This window comes from Monoraphidium neglectum (genome assembly GCF_000611645.1).
Source record: "Monoraphidium neglectum strain SAG 48.87 unplaced genomic scaffold scaffold00010, whole genome shotgun sequence".
NCBI lineage: Eukaryota > Viridiplantae > Chlorophyta > Chlorophyceae > Sphaeropleales > Selenastraceae > Monoraphidium > Monoraphidium neglectum.
Window position 1 is genome coordinate 1,682 of NW_014013616.1, and position 21,235 is coordinate 22,916.

Below are 21,235 nucleotides of genomic sequence, written 5' to 3' on the forward strand. Positions count from 1 at the left end.
CCCCCTCTTTCTCTCTCCCCTTTGCGTGTGCTGCTGAGAAGCATCACGCGTCTTGACCGCAATACCCGAGCATCCGCGGCTGCGCAAGCGGCCCCAGCAACGGAGGAGCACAGATTGGTTGCCAACGCAGTAACAAGATGTCCTTTGGCAGACCCCCCATGTATCAGGGTGCCAACAGGGCACTGGGTGACGCACCCAAACAACCAGGCACAGATGCCTGCTTGCCACCCAAAACAATGTTCGTAGACGGGTAAAGAATAGCCAGCACCTGCTTGAACATCACTGCAGGAGACAGAAACTGTCAATGAGATCCAGGACGAGAAAGAAAAGCAACAACACACACACACACACACACAAAAACGCCAAGTGACGCAAAAGCTGTGCAGCACCAGCTGCAGCTGGTCGATGACGCCACGGAGACGCTGTCCCGGCTTGCAAGCAAATGGGGGCCGCTCACACGCGGAGCCCCAAAACCTTACACTGCATCTATGCGCCTGCCGGCACGCCCGCCACGCCGCGCGGCGCCGTGCACGCCGCCACAAACGCCTTGATGCGCGGGTTGACGAGCTGCGGCGCCTCGTCCATCGGGCAGTGGCCGCAGCCGGGCAGCTCCACAAACTCTGTCACCGGCGGCAGCGACGCAAACAGCCGGCGCCCCTCACGGCAGTCCTCCCAAGGGTCCTCCGCCCCCCACAGCAGCGACACGGGCACCTGCACCTGCGGGGGCGCGCGCGAGGGGGGGCGGGAGCAGAGGCACGGGCGGGACAGGGGGGTCGGTCCCCTACACCAGGGAGGGCGCTGAAGTGCACCGCGTGACGTTTGCACGAAGGCAGCCCCCGTCAAATTCGGCTTTGCCCCGATCGCGCCAGAAACCGAGATTGCTTGGTGGCGCACACCTGCTGTATGAGGGACTCGGGCAGGGGGCCGCCAGAATAGCTGATGAAGTCCAGGAACACCTCCGCTGCGCCAGGCTGGCAAGGGAATGCAAAGGGGTGGGCCGGGGCCAGGTGGGCGGCAAGACGGGCTGCAATTGCGACGCCAGCAAAGCGAGCGAGCCGCAGCGGCGATGGCAGGTGGCGCCGCGCGCGACAGCTGGAAGCGTGTCGTCCGCTTCGCAGGGGCTCCTGCTGGTGCGCCGCTGTGCAGAGCGGTGCGGCTGTGCCGTCCGGCAGGCGGGGGCCCTGCTGCTCTACCGGTGCCCTACCTGCAGACCCGGCTTGAGGATGCAATCAACCAGCTGTGACACATCGAAGTTTGTGGGGCGGGGCGGGCTTCAACGGGCTAGCTGAGTGCGGGTCTGGCTGACACGCAGGAAGATGGTAGCAATGGTGGCTGCATTTGCCCACGAACGTTGTGCCTTGTAAGGTGTCTAAGCAGCCTCACAACCATGTTAGGCCCTGCCCCGGCCACCCCTTGGTGCCCCTGACCTCATCCGTGACCGTCTCCTTTTGTGCGTAGCACTGCTGCAGAATCTTCTTGACGGTCTGGGGTTGTGGCACACGCACAGGGTTGTCATGGTGGTGTGCGCGTGTTTGTGAGAGTGTGTAGTTTGTGTGTGTGTGTGTGTGTGTGTGCGTGTGTGTGTGTGTGTGTGTGTGTGTGTGCGCGTGCGCGCGCGCGCGCGCGCAAGCTTGCGCTGAGGGGAGTGTATGACACACGTTCCTTAAGCACGCCGCACGCCCTCAAACCCCACGAGCTGCGGGTGCGCTCACCCACCCTCGCCCCAGCCAAAAAACCCTGTTTGGCGTCCAGCCCTGTGCACAGCAGCAAGCACAGCAGCGGCCCCACCGCAAGTCGCGGGATCTCACTTGCGGCTTGGCCACGTTCCCGAAGAACGCCTGCCCCAGCTGCGTCTCCTTCAGGACCTTCTGCAGCAGCGCCACGAGCGGCCGCTGCAGCGGCGACTGGCGCTCGACGTGCAGCCCGCGCAGGGATATGTTGATCAGCTGCACCCCGCGGACGCGCTCGGGCGCGTACAGCGCCGCTTGCAGCCCCGCCAGGCCTGCGGGCCGGGCGGGCAGCGATGGTCGAGGTTTAGCGCCGTAGAGTTGCGGCCAGTCGAAGCCTGTCATCTGCTCCGCCACTCTTCCGCCGCCCTCAAAGCTGACGTGCGCCAGATGCTCTCAAGCAGGTTCACAACTTGCAACCGATCCTTTTCGCGCGCCACTGAGCTGGCCATCCCCACCCTCCCTGCTCCCACAGCCCCCACCTCCCACGCTGTTGGCGATGATGGTGGCATCATCTTGCACCTTCTCCTCTATGAAGTCCACCAGCTGGCGGCCCCAAGTCTCAAAGCAGTAAATGCTGTTCGGAGGCGCTGACCTGGCAGGTGTGCAGGTGTGGGCTTTGGAGCGAAATGGCGGCAGCGTGCCTGACATGCTGCAAACAGGTACGACTGCTGGATTCTGGGGCTCCAGCACTTGACCACAAGACCGACACATCAAGTGCGGGTGCCGCGGCTTCCACGCGGCACGCTGCCAACTGTAGGGAGCACGAGTCGTAAAAGCAAGCCCCAAGTGTGTCAGCTGGCTGCCCACCTAGGGTCTGGCTTGTCACTGTAGCCGTAACCGAGGAGGTCAATCGCATAGGCGCGGTGGCCCCCCTTAGCCAGCTCGGGGATGTTCTTGCGCCAGTGGTCGCTGCATCGTGGGGGGATGCGTGCTCGTCACGCCACAAGGCAGACAAGAGGACATCCAGGAGCAGGTGCACGCTTGCACACAATGCACAGGTATTTCCACGGCATTGCCCTCGCCGTGCATGCGGGGCACGGCGCGAAAGATCGGGCCACGAGTCCATCGGCCGAGTGCTGCAGAGGCGCCGCAGCCGATCATCGCCCGCGCACCAGTTGCCGCCAAAGCCGTGGACCAGCAGCACCGCCGGGCCGCCGTCGCCGCTGCGCTGATAGCGGATCTTGTGACCCTCCCACTCCCAGAACCTGCGCACACCGGCACGCATCGGCGCAGTAAGCAGGGAGGCCTGTGTGCCGTCCGGCCCAGACCCGGCGGTGAGCTGCTCCGCCCATACGAATGAAGCACCAAACGGCCCAAAGAGACGTCAATTGTGGTGCTGGTTCCAGGCCAAAGCTCCCATGCGCTGTGCACTGTCAGGGCAGCGTGCCGCAGGCACGACAGCGCCTAGCCACACACACCAGCGTGGCCAGCGCCAAGCACCGGCACAAGCGCCCCGCCGACCTCACCCCTGCATCACCCCTGGACGAACCTCCACCTCCTCTACAGCTTTAGCTGCACGGCATTGCACCCTCACGCGGCTCGTGCGAATGACGCGCCCTGCCGAGGCTGGCCGCGAGACATAACCCGATCGCATGGCCCGCGCGTACATGATGGCTCGTTTATGCGAATCACCAAGCTGACAACACGCTTGCAAATATGACGTTGTCAAACAATTAAAAGTACGCACCAGGCGGACCCCTCGATGGATCGTGGTGCGCACGCTCTCCTGGCAGCATTTGAACCTGCGCACGACCTCTCTCCCGCCCCAACCACCACTTGCTCCACCCATGCAAGGCGCCACACCCACGTCATACAAGTAGAAATTACCAAAGATTGTATCGTGTGTACTGAGGCGCACATGCAGTGCCCTACAAGCATGTTACATGCTCCAGTCCGCACAGTCCAGTGACACAAGTGAGAGACAGGGCGAGCACAGGTCCGTGATGGGAAACCAGCATGCGCTTGTGCAAACTCACCTGCGCTGCGTCCCATATCAGCTGCTATTCCTGCAGCAGCTGCTGCTTCGGAGGCCCCGGTTGCTTCAGGTGCCCCTCGTGCTGCGTCCCGGCCCCATGCTGCTTGAACCGATTTGCTCTTGTATTCCTCGCGTGTGATGGTGCTCTGACATGTCCTGCTCACTCCCTCCCCCTGCTGCTGCTGCTGCTGCTGCTGCTGCTGCTGCTGCTGCTGCTGCTGCTGCTGCTGCTGCTGCTGCTGCTGCTGCTGCTGCTGCTGCTGCTGTCGACTCATTCGCTGACCAAAGAGGCTAAATCAAAAGGGCTGCGTTTTCATCTGCCTTTGTTGGGATGATGTTCTGCTGCGACGAGTTGCCTATGTCTCGGGTCCTCAGAAATCTGCTGGTTTTGCAAGAGAGCTTAGCGCACGCGCGCAACGCATCCCTGTACATGACGCAGAAAGCAACGGAGGTTCTGAGGCGGGTGAGCAAACCTTACCAATCACGAGACTAGATACTCACAGCTCGCGGGGCACCAAATCAACACCGATATGCCTCCGTCCGCACGCAGGATTACTGCCAGGCAGCCCGCCAGGGCGCTGATGTGCCCACCATTTGCACCGTGAACCAGGGTCCATAAACAGCAGACATTCAAGTAACGCTGCCCATTCATGTCATACCTCAGCGATCACCACCGCCTGGTGCATCCAGCACACGGCAGGCTTGACCTGGCTTGACTGTACGGTAGTCTGCAGACGGCTCGACCTACGCGTGCGATGTGCTGTTTGGAAACAGAATCATGTAATGTCAACGTCCCGCTTTCTTCTTTCTCGATTGTCACTGTATGCATCACGAAGAGGCCCAGCTGGGCAGACAGCCAGTTCGGCTCAACGTCGGTCGCCCAGGGCCAGGCGGTAGGCAGATTGCTGGTGACGGCAGGAGTTGAGAAGTGCCACCTCCTCGTGTGCAGCCAGGCCTACGGTGTTCGTAGACTGTTGCAAAATTACACCGCGCAGTCATATATCACCAAAGCCTTGGTTCGCAGATCTATCAGATTGTTTGCAAACACGCGCAAGAATGTTATCAACGCCAAAGTGTCCCTATATACGCCAGAATAATGCGTGCGTTCTGTCTACTCTCGCCCGTGCTCAGCGCCGGGGTGTCGTCGGTCGCCTTGCTGCCGCCGCCCTCGCCCCTGGCTGGCGCAGCGACAGCGGCGGCCGCCTGATGTGCCGAGCGGCCCCGCCGGACGTACAGAGCCCGATAGGTCTGCCCGCGTCAGTGCCTGAGCCGATCATCCTTTTTGAAGGGGACAGCGAGCTCAACGGCACCATTCAAATACACGAGGTGCGCCCACCCGCCAGCTCGCCCGCGACCGCGCTCGTGGCGTGGGGTTCCTCATGCGGCACTGGCTGCAGCCGCTGTCCCTGCGCGCTGGTTCGTTTATTCCTGTCTGACCTCCGCCTGCGGCATCGGCCTTCCCGCCGCGCGGCGGCCGGGACAGGGGCTGCGGGTCAACGCGCGCTTAAACGCGTGTACCCCTCCTCCTAGCCTCCTGTGCCTTTCGGGCCCCTCACCCGCACCCCTGGCCGGGCCGCCGCGGCCCCTCAACAGGTCCCCTACGCGGAGGGCATCCCACCTGAAATCCAGGGGTCGCGGCTGATGTACATGGGAAGCCCGCTGCGCCTGCTGGGCGTATACCGCCCGCTGGGTGACGAATACCCCCTCAGCTATGCCTACTGGTGGGTTGCGGCGATGCGACGCCGGCTGGCCGCCCGCATGGCAAAGTTTGGCGGCAGCCTGCAACGGCATGCGACTGGAACCCACTGCAGCAACAGGGGCGGCGGCGGAGGTGGCCGCCGCAGCAGAGAGAGCTCCGCGATGGTGGCGTCTGAAGCTTTCCAGCCGCGCCCGGTTGAGGGCCGCGGTCCGGCCCTGCGCGATCTGACGCCGCCACGCGCCACCGCGCCGCGACCCGCAGGGACTTTTTTGCAACATTGCCTGTGCTACTGGACGAGGGGCCGGTCGCCATGTACGGCTGGGTGAGCCCGGTCTGGGTAGTTGAGGGGGAGGGGATGGTTTGCCGGAGCGAAAGCAGGGCGTCTGGTGCGTGCCAGCATCCCCGCAGACTGGCTGGCGAGCTCACCGACCCGCGAGCCGTCACAAGGCTGACCCTACTCGAACTCCAAAATAATCCTCACACCCGCGCTCCAAAACCCATCGAAATGAACGGCACGCCAGCCACCGGAGCCGCCTGAAGCACCCGCCTCCCAGCTGACCCGGCCCCGCCTGGGCACACCGCGCCGCCCCCAACCGCCCGCTGACCGCCGCCCCCGGCCCGCCCGCGCGCCCCCGCCGCGCCTTTTGCTTCCACCAGTGCGGCGGCACGCCCGCGCGGCTGCTGGCTGAGGTCTACGACCCGCCCCCCAGGCTGGTGGCGTGGGAGCTCGACCCCCGGGTAATCGACGCCTGCCGCCTGGGCATGGGCCTGGAGGAGGTGTGCCGCGCGGCGGGCGGCCTGCAGGTGCAGCTGGGCAACCCCCTCGCGCCGGCCGCGTCGGCCCCAGGCGGCTTTGCGGCGGTGATGGTGGATTTGTTCATCGACGGGAAGCTGCTGCCGCAGCTGATGGACGCCAACGTGTGGCGCACGGTGCGGTCGCGGCTGGCAGACCCCGCCAAGGGGCGCGTGATGGCGCACCTGGGGCCGGCCTCGGACGAGCAGGGGCGGCTGGTGCCGCAGACGGTGGTGGCGCTCAACGCCATGGCGCGCGCATTTGACGGTGAGGGGGGTGGGGGTTGAGGTTTGCTCTGCCATGCACTGCAAGTCTGTTGCTAAACGCATGCAACGACAGAGATGCGGCCACCCAAAGACTTGACACGCATGCACACACGCACGTATCCGCGCGTTCATACTCGTGTGCGCACATGCACGCTCACATGCGCAGCGCGCGTGCACGCGCGCGCGCGCACACACACACACTCTCTCTCTCTCTCTCTCTCTCTCTCTCTCTCTCTCTCTCTCTCTCTCTCTCTCTCTCTCCCTCTCTCTCCAGCACTCACTCCCGCACACACACAGAGACACACTCCCTATACACATACACACACAAACACACACATACGCATCCTCTTCAACCCCCTCCACCCCTCAGGCCAGGTGTACTACATCGACCCGCCAGAGAACAGTCAGCTGGACGTTATGGCGCTGACAGGGCCGCTGCCCGACAAGGAGGAGTGGGCGGCGGCTGTCGGGCCCATGCTGGCGCCCTACACCGTTGACTGGGAGTTGTGGACTGTCGTGGATGAGTCGGACTTCCGCGACGCGGCGCAGTACGATGAGGAGGATGGAGAGGAGGATGAGCAGCAGCCGGAGGACGAGGGAGAGGAGGAGCAGGAGCAGGGAAGGCAGCAGCGGGAATGGGGAGACCAGTGGGGGGCCGAGCGGAGAAGGTAGATGGGGGGCCAGGGCTCGCCGAAGCGGCGCAATCACAGGGGTGTGGGGGCTGAAAATGCCCCCCTGTTGGCCTGTAATCGTGTCCTGGTGTCCGTGTCAGGCTAAGAGTCAAGCAGATTCTACAATCAGCTCTGCTGAACTACCAAAGGACTGATTTAGTTGCTGGCGGCTTGCTGGCGGCTTGCTGGCGGCATGTGATGCTGCTGACATTACATCAGCGCCATGCAAAGAATCGCGCCATGCAAAGAAACGCCTCGCCTGTAACCCTCGCATGAGAGGAGATGAGGGCCCACGCTCTTCAAGCATTTAGGCACCAAAGGGCCTGAACAGCACACTACAGGGGCGCCTTTGAGGCGGGCATGTGCGTGTGGGGCATTCATGGTAGAAAGAGACCGAGTTCCTCTGTCTATGTGCGATTTGAACTTGAATGCGCAGGGGCTGCACAATGAGACCTACGGCCTGCAAGCAAGTGAACCTTCATTCAAGGGAACTGTAGTGCTTTAAGAATCCTTCAACTGCAAGCGCATGGCATGGCGGACGATGAGCAGCAAAGCCAACAGATACTGAATCACAGGGCCATCAGGGCCAGCACCGCTGCCGCCAGCGTGGGCGTGATGGCTGCCAAATGCGCAGCCCGGGCGGCGGACGACGCCGCCGCCTTGGCCGCCGCTGGCGCAGCTGTCGCCGTTGTGTTGGCCACCAGTGGTGGCGGCGGCGGCGGCCCGGTCAGCGTCAGCAGGTTGCCTTGCACAAGTTTGTAGGCCGCCACGCAGCCGCCCCCGGCGACGGGCAGGGTGATGACGAGCGTGTCGTTGCCGCGGGTCGTGGCGGTGGCCAGGGTCCTGAATCCCGGGATCAGCAGGGCGCCCGCATTGACAGAGGTGACCACCCCTTGAACGCTATTGCTGCACGTGCCCGCCGCTGCGCCGGTGGCCGGGGCCGCGACCGCCAGGCCTGCGCCCGGGCGGAGGCCGGCGTCGCCGCCCAGGCCGCCGCCGGCTCCGAAGCCGGTGCCGGCTCCAAGGCCCGCGGCCGGCGCCGCACCCATGACAGGCGCGGCACCAAAGCCGGCACCGGCGCCACCGCCGGTGCTGGCTCCCAGGCCTGCATTCGGGTCGTCACGCGCAACAGGCGCGGCTCCAAAGCCTGGTGCGGCACCGACGACCGGCGCAGCACCCTGGCCCGGGGCAGCACCTTGGCCCAGCGCGGCCGCGGGCGCGGCTCCAAAGCCCTGCGCGGCACCGACGCCCGGCGCAGCACCTGGGCCCGGTGCGGCCGTGGGTGCGGCGCCAAAGCCCGGCGTAGCACCGACGTCCGGCGCAGCGACTTGGCCTGGTGCAGCTGCGGGCGCGGCTCCAAAGCCCGGCGCGGCACCGACGCCCGGCGCAGCAACCTGGCCCGGTGCAGCACCTTGGCCCGGCGTCGCTGCGGGCGCGGCGCCAAAGCCGCCGAGGCTGCTGCCGGGGGGCGGGCCATTTGCGACGGCCGGGTCTGCGGCGCTGCCCACGGCGTACTGCTGCAGGCGGCGGCCGAACTGGTCAGAGCCTGGGGCCGCAGCAGCGCCCACGTTTGAGTTGGCCAAGATGCTGGCGGCGCTCACACCGCCCGCAGAGCTGCCGCTGGCTGTTCCCGCGCCGCCACTCAGAGGGCCCATGCCTGCCCCGCTACCGAGGCCGCTGAGGCCCGTGCCGCCGCTCAGTCCCCCGCTTGGCCCCGCACCGCCCAGGCCGCTTGCGCCAGTGCCCGCCCCCACGGCGCTGCTGAGCCCGCCGCCAAGGCCGCCCAAGCCGCCGCCGCCGCCGCCACCGCCCAGGCCGGCGGCGCCGGGCAGCGCCGCCGAGCCGGCGTCGGCGCCAGGCGTGATGGTGAAGCCGCCGCTGCCAATGGTGGCCGAGGCAGATTGCGCGCAGTCGTACAGCCAGGTCTGGCCGCCGCAGGCACCGGCGCCGGGGTACTGCACGAGCTTCAGGATTGCCGCTGGAGTCCGCAGGCAGTGTGCAGATTCAGGGGAAGGGCAAGGGGGGGTGATTGCGTGAGCCGGGAGGGGAGTGCAGGCGGTTACCGAGGCAGCGGGGCAAGGGTCGGGTGGGGATGTTTCACAGGCGGCCGTGCTGAATGTCCCGCACCAGGTGTTGGGCGAGGGATCAGGCGCGGACTTTGCCGCCATCAAACAGCTTTGATTGCTGAAAGGTTTCAGAGCATGCTCACCCGAGTTGCTGACGCCAAGCGGCATCTTGATGCACTTGCATGTTGACGTGGGGCGGTCAAACGTGCCACCCTGGCTGCACTGGAACGCAAATTGCCCAGCGGCCGCACACTGCTCCTGGCAAGCCCCCAGATTGGTTTGGCAGAGCTGACTCCCGTCGCTCTGCACGATGCCGGCATGTGCGCAGCAGGCGGCAGCCAGCAGCAGCAGCAAGGCCGCCGCGCCTCGATGCGCAGCCCGGGCCATGCGGGCCATTGTCGGCCTCGCTCTAGTTTGGGCGACACCTGATTGCGGTTGACGTCGTAGCAGATTCAGTATTTGGGAGAGGTTATGCACCACGACTGAAGCTTCAAATGGGGCAGTCACTTGCAATGTGCTGCTGCAGAACCGGTGCACCACTTTGGCAGCGTGGAGGCCCTGAATACCACACCTCCGCTACCAGCTGAACCAACTAAGAGAGCATTCTCAAACCATATGGAAGCCTTGTAAATGAAATCCATGCCCGCTCGACGGAGACACACCCAAGCGCCGCTCCGGCAAACTGCCAATGTAGCCGCGGGCAGTGGCTGCGCCTTACATCAACACTGTCATGAACAAAACCTCAGTTGCACTCCTGTTCACCCGCGCACATCCCTTCTGGCCTCCCTGATCATCGCGCACAACAAAGCCAATCATGGGCCTCACCTGCTCGCGATGATATACCCTACAGCTGCTGAACAGAAATAAGCTTGCCGACTCTACAACGTTTATGCGTGTTGGCATTGACCTTTGCGCCCGTATCACCCGTGTTTTTGTAGTCACTGTTGCGAGGTGCGCGGGAGAGATGCGGCAGCGCAATGGGTTTGCCGCAGCCAGCATGCGCACCCGCGCGTACCAGGCGCGACCGCGCTGCCCAACCCCATTTGCAAATGACGATCCTGCCGGTCAGGGGATGCCAGGCATATTGCACATACTGGGAGTGCACACCACTGGCCCAATCCCGCCTTACAGAAACCAACCACATTATCAACCGACCACCCCCCATGCACGCTCTGGTCGACGTGTCTCGGCACGGGGCAAGCAGCAGCAGGAGGAGCAGCAGCTGGCGAACGAGGAGCGGGGGCAGGAGCAGCAGCAGCAGCTACGCGAGCAGGCGCAGCAGAGGGCACCACGGCGGCAGCAGTCAGAGCAGGAGCAGGAGGCCAGAGCGCAGCTGCAGCAGCAACGACGGCGGGCACAGATGGCGCAGCGCAGTAGGCGGTACCGTGCCGCCAAAAAACTCTCCTGTGAGGACCTGAACAGACGCCTTGCGAATGCGCGGGCACGGTACGTCCGCCTTTGCAGAGAGCTGCACATAGACGACAGAGGGCAGCAGCAGCTCGTTGTGCCTGCATCAGGATGCACACAGGCCAAGTTGCCGTCATGGCGTTTGCCGAGACAGCGTGAGATATCCTTGGTGCAGCAGGTCAACGCGTACGACGCAGCATATGAGCAGCTCGCAAATCGAAAGCGCGAGCTAGCTGCAGCGCTGCACCAGCGCGGCTCCGGCGCCGGCGGCACCAGTCCAGGTGCCAGCAGCGGGCGGCAGCCGCGGCAGCGCCAGGAGCAGCAACAGGATCAGCAGCAGGAGCAGCAGCAGCAGCAACAGCAGGAACGGCAGCAGCAGCAGCAGCAGCAGCGGGCCGCCTGGGCAGGCCACCCGCAGGCTCGCGACTCGGACGGCGGTGACAGCAGCAGCAGCGATGGTCAGGGGAGCGAGGACGGCGGAGAGAGGGACGACGACAGGGAGGGCGGCGGAACAGACATGGGCGGTGAGGCCTCTGAGGAGGAGGAGGAGGAGGAGGGGGAGCGGCGCCCGCAGGGCCACGAGGGCGGCGGCACAGGCCCCTCCAATGCGCCGCGCCGGTGGGGCGGCGGCCGGGGCGCCTCGCCTGACCTGCCGAGGCGCGTCAACGGCGGTGGCAGCGGCTTGGCTGCCACGCCGTCACTAGAGGCGCGCGGCGGCGGCGGCGGCGGCGGTGGTCGGGGGCTCAAGCGTCGGCGGCTGCTGGAGGGCACAGGCGATGCGGAGGCCGCGCAGGTTCCGGTGGCGCGCGGCGAGGCGGCGGCGGAGCCGCGAGTGCTGCACGGCTCGGGCTGCCGCGGTCGGGGCACAGGTAGGGGCAGGGGGCGCCGCCGCGGCAGGGGGCGTGGGCGCAGCCGCGGCGGCGCCCACGAGACCGAGATGACCATGCTTAAAAGCCGCAAGAAACGGAAAGTATAGCGGCAGCAGCAGCGGCAGCGGCAGCAGCAGCGGCAGCTCCAGTGATGGACGCAGTGGTGGCGAGACGGACGCAGAGCCGTTCACAGCGAGTGCGGAGGAAGACGAGTCTGGCGGCAAGGAGGTGTATGACGACGCGGCCTTTGGTGCCTCGCCGTCAGACAGTGATGACAAGGGTGTGGCCGAGCAGGGCGCGGGCCGCGCGCGGCGCTCGGCAGCAGTCGGAGCGCAGCTGCGTTGGCGCGAGCAGCGGCGGTTGGGCGGTCTGTGAGATGTGTTGTGTGCATTGACTGCTTGCACGAGTGTAACACAGCCATCACCATCTTCATCATTGACCGCAATTTGCTAGTCACTGGGTGGGTGGTGGACGACAGCTACCCTACCAGCGCGAGCGGGCGTGCTTTGACCACTTGCTGGCTGCCCACCCGCTCTAAGCTGGGCGGTTGAAGGGGCTGTGTGTCAGCCTGGCGCATCTTTCGTACAGTACCTGCACTGAATGGTCAGAATGCCTATCAGCCTTCTCGTGCTCACAAGAAGACTCCATGGGTTGGCGTGTGCGTCCAAGCAAACCTCGCAGTGAAATCTCGAGTCCCGCAAGGGCAAACAGGCCAGTCGATAGAGCGCCATGCCAGCGCAACACGCCAAGTGAGTGAATGCTTTTTGCCTCCTGAAGCGCCAGGACAGCTGCTTTATTCAATCGATTACTAATCGATTACTGGAATGGACATCAGTGTGAAGTCAGGTGAGGGTTGGTGGGGTCAGAAAGTCCGGACATGAGAGTTGTGAAGACAACAAATAGTTTGTGCACAACAGCAATATGCTGCCTGATCACACCAAAATGCAGCCTATGAATCTCATCCAGCAAGTCATCACCACATGATCTGCAACATGTAGGTATAAACAGCGCCAAAGGCTGCGCATTCGGTGACTTAGCCGTTGCCATCGCACAAGTTGATTGTTGAGGTGATCTGACAGCTACTGCCAGCATGCACCATTACTGTACACCGTCTCAGCCTGTCAGATGCGTCGCGCCCTCAGAAGGGCAGCCTGCACTATTTCGCTGCTGGCACAGCCGCTGCTGCTGCCGCCACTGCTGCCGCTGCCTTTGCCGTTTCGGATGTTTTGCTGCTGTCACTGCTGGTGCTGCCCCTGCTGAACCTGCTGCTGCCGCTGCTGATGCAGATGCTGCTACTGCTGCTGCTGCCGCCGCCCCTGCTGCTGCCGCTGCTGCCGCTGCCGCTGCCGCCGCTGCCATTCTCACTGCTCAATCAGAGTCGTCTCTGCGGTCGCCTGCTGCTGCATGTGAAACAGTCCCGCGCTCGCCCCGAGGAAACTCCCCTCCGAAACGCGGTACAACAGGACACACTTCGACGAACTGATGTCACTTGTCCCTGCGCTCTGGCCAACATGCAGAGCAACCAGACCGTCTGGCCTGGCAGAAATGAGGCCAGCGCGCTGCTGGGGCAGTGCAACTGCTGCTGCCTGCCCGTCCCGGCCGCCGACAACACCAACGACGGGCGGGCACGCCGTGGTGTTGCTCGGCGACAGTGTGACGCTGGCGCCGTCAATCGCTGCGGTGAGGTGGCTGCTGCATCCACGGGTCCAGTGTTGCTGTTTGCAAGCTTCATCTGCGGACGAGCTCACAAGCTCCAAACGGGCCCCTGCAAAGGGTTGGGAATGGAAACGCACACAACGGGGCTGTCAGGTAAAGGCACACAAGTCAAGATTGACAATCTGATCTAAAGAGGGTATTATAATGCCTGAACACACCATCTCTTATGTCGTGTGCACACACCCCTCTTTGAAATGCTCACTCTGCTGCGGGCCGCCAACAACAGCTGCAGCCTCGGTGCAGCGGCAGCCCACTCGAGGAGCGTCCGCCTTGGCTGAGCAGCTGAATACGTAGTCCAGCCCCTTGCATTTTGTCTCGCAGGCTGGCAGAGCTGAGCGGCAGGTTGCAGTGTTGTCGAGCTCCACAAACGCCGCATCAGCTGTGCAGAGCAGCAGCAGCTCCACCACCGCCAGCCCGGCGACCAGCAGCATCGCGCGTGCCATACGATAGTGTAAACCGTCTGTGAACATTCAAATCAACGTATATGTGCGTATTAACGAGGTCGCTTGGGCATGCAAGGCGCGTAAATCGCATGCGCGCCTGCCAGCAGTTGTCCCGGGTGCCGGCATCTGGGTCACGCGCAGGGCTGACAACCACACCAACCTGATGTTGATGATGTGTGCTACACTGATATAATCGAGTTATGTCGTCGTCACAGGGACTGCCTGTCGACCAATCGATGCCCGGCACCACTCGCCAACTTGAGAGGATGTGTCGAGGGATGAGAAAGCGGGAGGGAGAAAGAGCGGAAAGAAGGGGTGAAGATGAGAGGGATGAAGGGGTGGGGCGCTAGCAATGCATGCGCCTCGAAAGGACTCGCATTTCAGCCTCTCTCTCGCTCGGCCGCCTGCAGGGCTGCTAACGCAACCCCTCGCAACACCTGCGCACGGCAATAGCTCTCATCTTGCCGTTTCTGTGCACATATGTGACACAATCAGAGTCAACTGTGTTCATGGTGCACACGACCAGCATGGCGACCCACCCCAAGCATCAGCACAGCCGCGACGGTATGTTCACTTGAGTGCGCAGCCGTCACCTGCCACAACAGCCCGTTTGCAACCACTGTACTGCTATAACAACCCCCAAGCGACTCCAATGGGCTGTCAAGACAGTGCCAAGCTCACCTGCCCACGCATAAAACAATGGTGCATGGTGTGCGCCTCCAGCCACCAAAACACTCTCCGTGCATCTGGCGTGCCGACGCCTACGACAGTAAAGATTCTGTGACCCAAAAACAGGCGCTGCATTGCCAGGTCAAGAGTTACAATTTCGCTTGTTACAGAGTGCACAGCAAGAAACAAAACCTGTGCAAAAATTGAAGTATACAAGCCAGCCCCAGTCCTCGTATGGGCCGCCCATCTGTAGAGCGATACGCGTCGTGCTCAACTAATGCGCACGCGACGCGACCTCGTGCGGCCAGGCAAGCGCAACACGATACAAACCAGGGAATGCAGCCGCCCCTTGAAGACAGCGTCCCGGTGGTGGCCTTGCCCACCCAGCACCAATTCGCGTACCCTGGCCCATGGCGCCCCGCGCCGCCCCTGCCCGGCCGTCGGTCACATCTTCGACCTCGGCGCCACCGCAAGCTGGTCCCGCAGCACGCGCCGCATCACCTTGTTGGACGCCGTCCGCGGCAGCGCGGCCACCACCACCAGCCGCTCCACCTTGAAAAGCGGGTTCAGGTGCACCCGTATCGCCGCCTGGCAGGCCGCAAGCAGCGCCGCGTCGCGGCCCGCCTCCCTCGGGACCACAAACAGGTGCAGGAGCTCGGGCCCGCCCCCAGGGGTCGGCACGCCGACCGCGGCGGCGTCGAGGAGCTGCTCCCCGAGCCGCTCCAGGACCACGCGCTCGAGCTCGACCGACGACACCTGCGGCGCGCGGGTTGCCACGGGCGGGCGGCGCACGCAGTCGCGGCGAGCTGGCTTTGTGGCGGGGCGTCAGGGCGATCTGACAGACGCGACATGTGCTAGTGTGGTTCAGCGCCTCGGATGCAGTAGGCATCATTGATTAGCTGCGGCCCAGCCCCAGCACCCCTACACCCACCCCCAACACCACTCACGGCCCGAAGGACCACAGCGGCGCCTGCCCTTAAACCGCCACGCAGCCGACCTTGATGCCTCCGAGGTTCATGGTGTCGTCGCAGCGGCCGAGCGCGCGGTAGTAGCCCCCGGCCAGCCGCGCCACCTCGTCGCCGTGGCGCCGCAGGCGGCGGCCGGTGGCGGCGCAGCTGGCCATGCCGGCATAGTACGTCTTGAAATGGTCGCGGTTGAGCAGGCGCTGCGAGGTGCCCAGCATGGGGGGCACCAGGGCCAGCTCCCTGCACGGCGGGGCCGATGCGGAAGGGAGGGGATGAGCATCACCAAGGCGCCAAGCGTGGCTGCCCGTGATGCCAGCCAGAGCCGCCAACCAGCATATCAAGATAGGGGGAAAGGGGAGGCCACGGGAAGCCCAGGGCGCTCTGCTTGAGGGGCGGTGCGCACCCGATGCAGGGGGTGCCGCCTTCGTGCGGGCTCTGCCCGCCCTCGGGCCCGAGCAGCACAAGGCTGGCCCCCAGGGTGGGCGTGCTAAACGCGGACGGCGCCTGGGGCTGCAGCAGGGTGCCGGTCAGGTAGCCGCCGCCGATTTCGGTGCCGCCGCAGTACCTGGGGGATGCGACATTGACAGTCGTTGCACTGTGAACCGGCCGCTTGTGGACAAACGCGCGGCTGGAGCCCAGCGGCTTTGACAGGCGGCAGCAGGCGCCGGCGTTGTGATTCGGGCGGCACCCGCGGTCGAGCAAAGGGGCGAGCCGCGGCCATCGCACCGCCCAGCGAGCGGCGACCCGCCCGAGGCGCCGCTCGCTCACTCGATGACGGGGCGGTAGCCCAGCACGCGGCTCGAGAGCCAGTGGTAGTCCTCGGGCGCCGACGCCTCCCCCGTGCTGCTGAAGCACCGCAGCCGCCGCCAGCCCGCGTTCGCCAGGCAGCCGACCGCGCGCCAGGCCTTGACAATGGACGGCACCAGGCCCAGCACCTCCACCCCGGCGCTCTCCACAAACTCGACGAAATCGCGGCCCAAGGGGGCGCCCTGCGAGGGTTGCGGGGAGGGGGACGAGCCGCTCGAGCCGCAGGGCGGGCTGCTGCGCAGCCCTCCAGGCTGCAGCGCCAGTCTCATGGGCGCACTGTTGCAATCTCGATACATGGATGCACGCCCTTCCACGACGAGGCCACCTGCCATCGTTGCACCGCGGTCGCGCGCAGGCCCAGGGCGCTTGCAGGCGCGCGCGTCCACCTGGTAGAGCGCTATGGTGCCGCCGTTGAGCAGCGCCGCATACACCAGCCAGGGCCCCATCATCCAGCCCAGGTTGGTGGGCCACGCCACGACAGACCCCGGCCGGACGTCCTGGTGGGCCCAGCCGTCGGCGGCGCATCGCAAGGGCGTCACGTGGCTCCAGGGGATGGCCTTGGGCTCGCCCTACGGGGGAATGGGGCGTTTTCTTTGTTGCACGCGCAGCGTGCGGGCGAGGTCGCGGTGGTAACAGGGTGGACGCGGTGCACCAGGGGGCGCGCGAGGGCTGCAGGGAAAATCGCTCGCACAAACCCACCAAAGAGGGGCACGTGAGCGACATGACAGATGCGGAGGCGCAACCACATGAGGGGCGCGCAGCAAGGTGGCCAACGGGTCGACACAGAGTGCCCACGCTCAACCCCCCCATGCCCATGCGAGAAACCCTGCACCGCATGACATGCCCACAAAAATCTGCCCTGTTAACCCGCGGTACCGTGGTGCCCGAAGAGAACAGGATATTCGTGGCCTCGTGCGCGTTCGCCACGTGCGGGCTGAACGCCACCAGCTCGCGCGGCGCACCGCCCGGCCCGGCGAGGAACGCCTCCCATGTCACATCGCCGCCGCGCAGTGGCAGCCGCAGGGGCGCCTGTGCGCCGTCGGCCGGCAGCACAACGGCGAGGGGCGCAGCAGCGTCCTGGACACGCGCGTACAGAGGCAGGGCCTTGCCGCCGCGTAGGACGACGTCCTGTGTGTGTGTGAGAGGGGGGGTTGAGTGTGAGTGGGGGGTAATGAGATAAAGGTGCGGTTGGGGAGGAATTGTGTATTTTTGGTCAGGTGAGGGTGCTTGCGTTTGCATGCATGCAGTTGCATGTGTTGGTGTATGTGTGTGTGTGTGTGTGTTGATGTGTGTGTGTGTGTGTTTGTGTGTGTGTGTGTGTGTGTGTGTGTGTGTTGGTGTTGGTGTGGTTTATGAACTTGCTGGTGGCGGAATGTGTTGGTGTGTGCTTTAAATTCAAAGAGTGTGCGTCTGTGCGTGCGCGAGGACTTGTATGCATTGAAAACCAAGTGTGCGTGCGTGGCGCGAGCGGACATGCGTGCATGTACGTGCAAATGCGTTCACAGCTCCTTTATCTTTGGTTGGCCTATAGAACGGCTGCATCTTGCAAGCCGCTGACCCGTGATGCCATGCCCCCAACTGCAGGCAACATCCCAGGCATTTTAAAGTAGACCCCTAGTATCTCAGAGCGTGCCTGAGTGAAGACGGCCTGCGCGCGAGATATGCGCAGGCGGGCCGCGATCTCGGACGCCGCGAAGCTGTCAGCAATAGACACCACGCTGGCCAGAGGTGGGTGGAGCGAGGGGGCGGAGAGGGGAGGGGTGAGGGCGCCGACACAGAGAATGGACACCCGGGTGAGCCGCACGCGACTGGCAAGAAAGGGGCCAGGGGCAGCAATTGTGAGTCCTGCAGCTGCTGCCCCTGGACGCCGTTTAAACGAGCGCAGAAACAGCCGCACAAGACAGACGGGCGCTGTGGGCAACGCGCGCACTCCGCTGCGGCCAGCCCGTCAGCGCCCCGCCACCCAGGTCCGCCGCACCTGCAGCCGGCCAGCACAATCCCCAGATACGCCACCACCGCCTCGACGGTCATGGGCATGTTGATGGCAATGGCGGTGCCTGCGGCGACGCCGGCGGGCGCAGCGCGCAGGCGCGTGCGCACGGCGATCTCAGGTGCACATTGAACGCCTGTTCCAAGAAACTGCCGATATTGTAAATGAATGTGATGCGCGAGTCATTCGTGGAGAATTCAACCCACGCCGTCAGTGCGTTGCGTTTGCCGCGGCCCCGCCGGCTGCGCGCGGCCGCTGCGCACCTGGCCTGAAGCGCGCCGCGACGCACGACGCGACGTGGTAGCACCGGCGCTGCAGCTCCTCGCGCCCCACCGCCTGCACGTCCCGCGGCCGCCCCTCTGCCGCCCACAGGATCGCCGGCGCCTCCGGCGGCGCGCGCGGGCACGACAGCGCCGCCTCCGCTATGTTCAGCCGAGCGCCGGGGAGCCAGACGCAGCTGCGGGCGCGAGGCAGCGGCCGGCGGCCGGGCAGCGCGAAAGGGCCAGCCTAGTCGAGGTGAAAGAGGCGGGCGCCGACACGCGCAGCAGCAGGAGCGTGCAGCGGCCACCTCCTGGAAGCCGCATTCAGGAGCGCATGCAAGCAGGAGGCTTGCTTCAGGGAGTATCGACAAACAAAAGCGTTCCTTTGCACCCGGTTCTCACCCGTCAGGGTCGTCAGGCGCCGCCTCCCGCAGGATGCGCGTCGGCGGCGCTGCAAACCTGACGCCGAGCTCCCGCAGGACCGCCGACCAGAAACCCTCCGGGTTTGCGCACGAGACGCGCTGCAGCAGCCGCCAGTCCGCCGCGGGCTGCCCCGTGCGCTGCGCCCTCCACGCAAAATCGCCCTGCGGTTGGGGGCCGGTCGCCCGCCACCCGTCGGTATGTAGCGGCGTTGTGGCAAAGACGGGCAACAAATGAAACACCCTGCTGCGCTCAAGCCTGGACGTGCGATGTTCGGCCTGCTCTTTGGGGGCTACTGCCCGCATGCTGCAACCTGGCTGCAGATGGATTGCAATCTCAGCAGCCTGTGCGATGCGCCCACCTCAAAGCGATCCATGAAGGCCTGTACATTGGTGCCAGCCACATCGGCCGCGGTGGGCACCCAGATCGGCGCAGGCCCCAGCACGCGCTCGTCCCAGCCCGCAAACACCGCCGCGTGGAGCGCCTGGTGCAGCTGGAAGGGCTGCTCAGGGCGCAGGACGTCGCGCACCAACTGCTGCCAAGCCTACTCGCAGGCGGGCGCGCATGTGGTGTGTGTGTTTGTGTGTGTGTGTGTGTGTAGTGTTGTTGATGTGAGGGCGAATGAACCACGGCACAGAAGCCCTGGTGCATCAAGCAGGGTGGGTGGGCACGGCGCCAACCTGGCAGGTGCATGCTGCACAAGCGTGTTCTAGCCAGCAGACACACTGTAGTGAGCAGTCTGAAGCCCCGCACCTGCGGGGCACGCACGGTGCCTGCCTTCACGCCATCCAGCAGCTGCTGCACAAGCTGCCGCTCAGCGTCCAAAAGGCCCGGCCACTCCATCCCGGGCAGCGCCAGCGGGGCGGGCGACGAAGACATCGTCTGCGCGTCGCTGCTGTGTTGCAGCGGGCGCTTGTCTTCGTGGGAGCACCCTCTGATAATCCTATAAAAGCAGCTACTAAATCGTGCATTCTCCCCTTGCCATTTCTAAGCTCGCAATCTTCTTCGGTGCCTGGGTGGAGGAGTTGTTCACATCAGCTGGTCACAAGCGCGGCCCAGGCAGCAGGCACGTGTGCATCAGAGCTTCATATAAGCTGAATTGGAATCACAGCTTTCATGCAAACATTACATAACAAAGGTAGATTTCAAGGGACGATCAAGATTGTTGCCCGCACTCTTGAAGGTGAGCACATTGCAAATACTTTCAAGCACAAGAAACAGCAGCGTCATCATCTTGGCTCGAAGCGACACCCTCCCAATCCTCCCCATTCGGCCCACACAGATGGTTGCCCCCAGCCTCGCACAGCGCGGGCACACCGTGCTCTCAGGGCGCATTCAGCAGCTGTCTAGGTGCACATGTTACAGGGCGTTTGCATCGGCGCAGCGGTCGAAGCTCACCGGGGCGGCGGCAACGCACGCCGCGAACGCCCTGCCACCACAGCAGGAGCAGCAGCAGCAGCATGAGCAGCAGCCCCTGGACGCATCGACCTTCTGGGCGCGGGCCTTCCTGATGCAGCAGCAGGGCTGCCATGAGGATGGGCAACAGGCGTCCAGCAGCAGCCCGAGCAGCAGCAGCAGCAGCAGCAGCAACGCCAGCGCCACCGCCCCCACAATGGCAGTGGCGTTTGGTGCGGTCGCGCTAGGCGCCGCGCTGCTTGCGCTCCTGCCGCCAGATGCGGCGCACGCGGCTGCCACCGGCGGCGACGTCAATGCCCAGGTCAATGCCAGCTTTGACCTTGGCGAAGGGGAGGAGTTCTGGGGCAACGTGGCCCGGTACGGCCGCTACTTTGTCACTGTGATGCTCGGCACCGGTTACGTCATGGTGCGCCCGCTTGTGGGCCTCTTCAAAAACCCCGTGTCCGGCGTGCTCGCCGTGGTGGCCCTGGGCGCCTTTGGCTATGGCATGAAGGTAACGCTGGACGCCATGCTGGGGCTGTCGCAGCCGTTTGAGTACCTGCCGGCGCAGTCGTTCTGATGCGGCACGCGGCGCAAGCCGTCCTGAGGTGCACGGTGCCTGGTCCTTTTCTCGAGTTTTGAGCGTGTCAGTAGGTCACTTGACGGCTGTGGCGTCGTCATGGCGGCTGCTTTTGCAGGTGTGAATTGGTTGAGCAGAGGTTTGCTGGCTGTGTGCACATGAGGCTGTACGCATGGCAGCTTGCATGATTTGGCTTTGCGTTGCCGCCAGTTGCTTACAGGTTCAGTTCTGTTTTGTCTTTGAGTGGCGCCCATGGCCGGCAGGAAACCCTGCATTTCAAGTAACCCTGCGCGCCACCTCCAGCGTGCAAGCCCTAACACAGGTTGACAGTGGCTCAGGCACGAGCGCGGTTGCGACTGTCAAAGCAAATCATAGCTGCAACATTCTTCTCGTTGCTTGAAAATAAATGCGGCAACAGCAGTGGATCAGTCAGAAGTTCGGGCTGCTCACTGTCCGCCAGGTACAGTAAGCGTCTGCCTCACGTGTGAACCTGGGTGCCGCTGCTTCCACACTT

At 64.4% G+C, this 21,235-nt stretch overlaps 6 protein-coding genes across 6 annotated transcripts; 3 read left to right on the plus strand and 3 right to left on the minus strand.

Annotated features, from left to right (window-relative positions):
• Positions 1 to 486: 486 nt before the first annotated feature.
• MNEG_0147 (hypothetical protein) lies at positions 487 to 3,980 on the minus strand (the record flags this gene model as incomplete). Its single annotated transcript, XM_014051354.1, has 9 exons — positions 487 to 717; positions 897 to 971; positions 1,205 to 1,237; positions 1,428 to 1,484; positions 1,809 to 2,002; positions 2,210 to 2,322; positions 2,538 to 2,639; positions 2,843 to 2,976; positions 3,870 to 3,980. 9 exons carry the CDS (start codon positions 3,978 to 3,980, stop codon positions 487 to 489), a joined length of 1,050 nt encoding a protein of 349 aa, XP_013906808.1.
• Positions 3,981 to 5,714: 1,734 nt separating this feature from the next.
• On the plus strand, positions 5,715 to 7,135 carry MNEG_0148 (hypothetical protein; the record flags this gene model as incomplete). Its single annotated transcript, XM_014051355.1, has 3 exons — positions 5,715 to 5,726; positions 6,062 to 6,464; positions 6,834 to 7,135. The coding sequence occupies 3 exons, from the start codon at positions 5,715 to 5,717 to the stop codon at positions 7,133 to 7,135; spliced, it is 717 nt and encodes a 238-aa protein (XP_013906809.1).
• A 568-nt stretch (positions 7,136 to 7,703) lies between these two features.
• On the minus strand, positions 7,704 to 9,368 carry MNEG_0149 (hypothetical protein; the record flags this gene model as incomplete). The annotated part of the gene is made up of 2 exons (XM_014051356.1): positions 7,704 to 9,112; positions 9,344 to 9,368. The coding sequence occupies 2 exons, from the start codon at positions 9,366 to 9,368 to the stop codon at positions 7,704 to 7,706; spliced, it is 1,434 nt and encodes a 477-aa protein (XP_013906810.1).
• A 1,756-nt stretch (positions 9,369 to 11,124) lies between these two features.
• Positions 11,125 to 11,851, plus strand: MNEG_0150 (hypothetical protein; the record flags this gene model as incomplete). Its single annotated transcript, XM_014051357.1, has 2 exons — positions 11,125 to 11,476; positions 11,658 to 11,851. The coding sequence occupies 2 exons, from the start codon at positions 11,125 to 11,127 to the stop codon at positions 11,849 to 11,851; spliced, it is 546 nt and encodes a 181-aa protein (XP_013906811.1).
• A 2,897-nt stretch (positions 11,852 to 14,748) lies between these two features.
• Positions 14,749 to 19,625, minus strand: MNEG_0151 (hypothetical protein; the record flags this gene model as incomplete). Its single annotated transcript, XM_014051358.1, has 12 exons — positions 14,749 to 15,060; positions 15,302 to 15,509; positions 15,673 to 15,834; positions 16,038 to 16,258; positions 16,463 to 16,645; positions 16,953 to 17,204; positions 17,635 to 17,794; positions 18,055 to 18,133; positions 18,330 to 18,523; positions 18,729 to 18,910; positions 19,108 to 19,290; positions 19,500 to 19,625. The coding sequence occupies 12 exons, from the start codon at positions 19,623 to 19,625 to the stop codon at positions 14,749 to 14,751; spliced, it is 2,262 nt and encodes a 753-aa protein (XP_013906812.1).
• A 733-nt stretch (positions 19,626 to 20,358) lies between these two features.
• MNEG_0152 (hypothetical protein) lies at positions 20,359 to 20,721 on the plus strand (the record flags this gene model as incomplete). The annotated part of the gene is made up of 1 exon (XM_014051359.1): positions 20,359 to 20,721. The coding sequence occupies one exon, from the start codon at positions 20,359 to 20,361 to the stop codon at positions 20,719 to 20,721; it is 363 nt and encodes a 120-aa protein (XP_013906813.1).
• Positions 20,722 to 21,235: the final 514 nt, after the last annotated feature.